Source organism: Octopus bimaculoides, chromosome 22, assembly GCF_001194135.2.
Source record: "Octopus bimaculoides isolate UCB-OBI-ISO-001 chromosome 22, ASM119413v2, whole genome shotgun sequence".
NCBI classification, from domain to species: domain Eukaryota; kingdom Metazoa; phylum Mollusca; class Cephalopoda; order Octopoda; family Octopodidae; genus Octopus; species Octopus bimaculoides.
The window spans coordinates 32,386,506-32,388,454 of NC_069002.1; the positions used below are offsets into that span (position 1 = coordinate 32,386,506).

The 1,949-nt window shown below is 34.1% G+C and overlaps 1 protein-coding gene across 6 annotated transcripts in view; it reads right to left on the reverse strand.

The window, feature by feature from the left end:
- Positions 1 to 1,949, reverse strand: part of LOC106869634 (uncharacterized) — a 671,006-nt gene that overhangs the window by 126,631 nt on the left and 542,426 nt on the right. For all 6 annotated transcript variants that reach the window (XR_008266597.1, XR_008266596.1, XR_008266594.1 and 3 more), the window contains one exon: positions 482 to 593. Coding sequence is in view for 2 of the 6 variants with exons in the window: in XM_052975854.1 (XP_052831814.1) it covers positions 482 to 545 (64 nt within the window). In the remaining 4 variants the exon portion in view is untranslated. The remainder of the gene's footprint in view (positions 1 to 481; positions 594 to 1,949) is intronic.

The window sequence follows — 1,949 nt, forward strand, 5'->3', positions numbered from 1 at the left end:
TATGTATGTATGTATATATGTATGTATGTATGTATGTATGCATATGGTTGTCATATTTATATTTCTGTATGTTTTATAGATATGTATATGTATTAATATATATATGTATATGTATATAAGTCTGTACAAATTTACACATGTAGATATACGATGACGTATGTCTGTGTATGCGTATATATATATATATATATATATATATATATATATACACATGTATGCGTGCGTGTGTGTGTGCGTGTTTTATGCAATATCAGTATAAAATGTCGTATATATACAGAGAGTGAGGGTGAAGAAAGATATAAGGGAATATAAACAAGAAATGTAGATGCGTATATATTTTGTTATTGTTTTTAGGGTTGGTAAATCCGCCATTATTAAACATTTCAACGAGAGAATTGACACAACCGGTAAACTTCAACGTTACCATGACGTGTCTTTAACGAGCAAGACAATTTCAAAGCGAGTAGTTATGTGTACGTACCTGTTGTTGAAAGTGTTAGTAATAAGTATGTAATCAATGCACCCGCAAGTATCTTTCTATCCATGATTGATAATGATTATATGTTAGTCAGCTGCTCCAAGACGTCATGGTTCTGAAAAAGATGAAAGAACAATACAATAACATAATGGATATTATTTTTGTTCCTAACATAAACATTACAAGCGGATACATTCCATTTTAGCGACTCAGTGTATACTTTATTATATTCATATGGTTACGTTACTGACATGAAATGGCAAAGCTGCTTGAATGTCAGATAGATAGCTTCAGGTTAATTTTTTTCACGTTCATATTTCAAATTTCGCCAAGGTCAAATTTGCATGTCATCCTATCGAAGTCGATTAAAATATAGCAATCATGTGCAAAATAATTGATGTTTCGTGCCCTTTTGACTCGTGAATAACCAACAAGAAAGACGAAAAATAGACGTATGCGATCCTCTTAAATACGAGATAGCTCGACTGTAAAAAATAAAGAAGGTGAAGAAAGTGCCAATTATTGTTGGGTCCTTGGGAACAGTATCAGAAGGCATCAAGAGGAATATAAAGGAAATCGGAATAGAGTACCCAGTAGAAATGTTGCAAAAGCTTTGGCTCCTCGGCAAAGTATGAAATAGTTGAAAAGAACACATAGCATGGTAACCATAGGCTGCAGGAAGCAACCCCACTAGAGATGCAAGACTCCAGGTGTTCCAACCGAACCTGAGCTAAAAGAAAATATAAATGATAATAATAATGGTTTCATATTTCGGCACAGTTTCAGGAGTAGGGATTAAGTCGTTTACATCGACCCCCGAATACAGTACTTATTTCATCGATCACGAAAGGCTGAAGGGCAAAGTCGACCACAGTAGAAGTTGAAATCAGAATATAAAGGCGGACTAAATGCGATAGGCATTTTGTTAGACGTGCTAACGATTGTTGCTTATTTAATCGACCCCGAAAAGATGAAAGGCCAAGTCGGCCTCCATGGAATTTGAATTGTGAACGTAAAGGACAAAATGCCGCAAAGCATCTTGTCTGGTGTGCTAATGATTCTGTCAGTTCGCCGCTTTAATAATAATAATAATAATAATAATAATAATAATAATAATAATAATAATAATGATAATGGTTTCAAATTTTGGTACAAGGACAGCAATTTCGGGGATGGTGTAAGTCGATTACAACGGTTCCAGTACTTAGATGGTACTTATTTTATCGATCCCAAATGGATGAAAGGTAAAGTCAATCATAGCCGAATTTGAACTCACAACGTTAATACCGCTAAGCATTTGTTCCGGCGCACTAACGGTCCAGCCAGCCCGCTGCCGTAATAATAATAATAATAATAATAATAATAATAATAACAATAACAATAATAATAATAATGATGATGATGATGATGATGATGATGATGATGATGATGATGATGATGATGATGATGATAAAAGGTTACAGGATGAGAT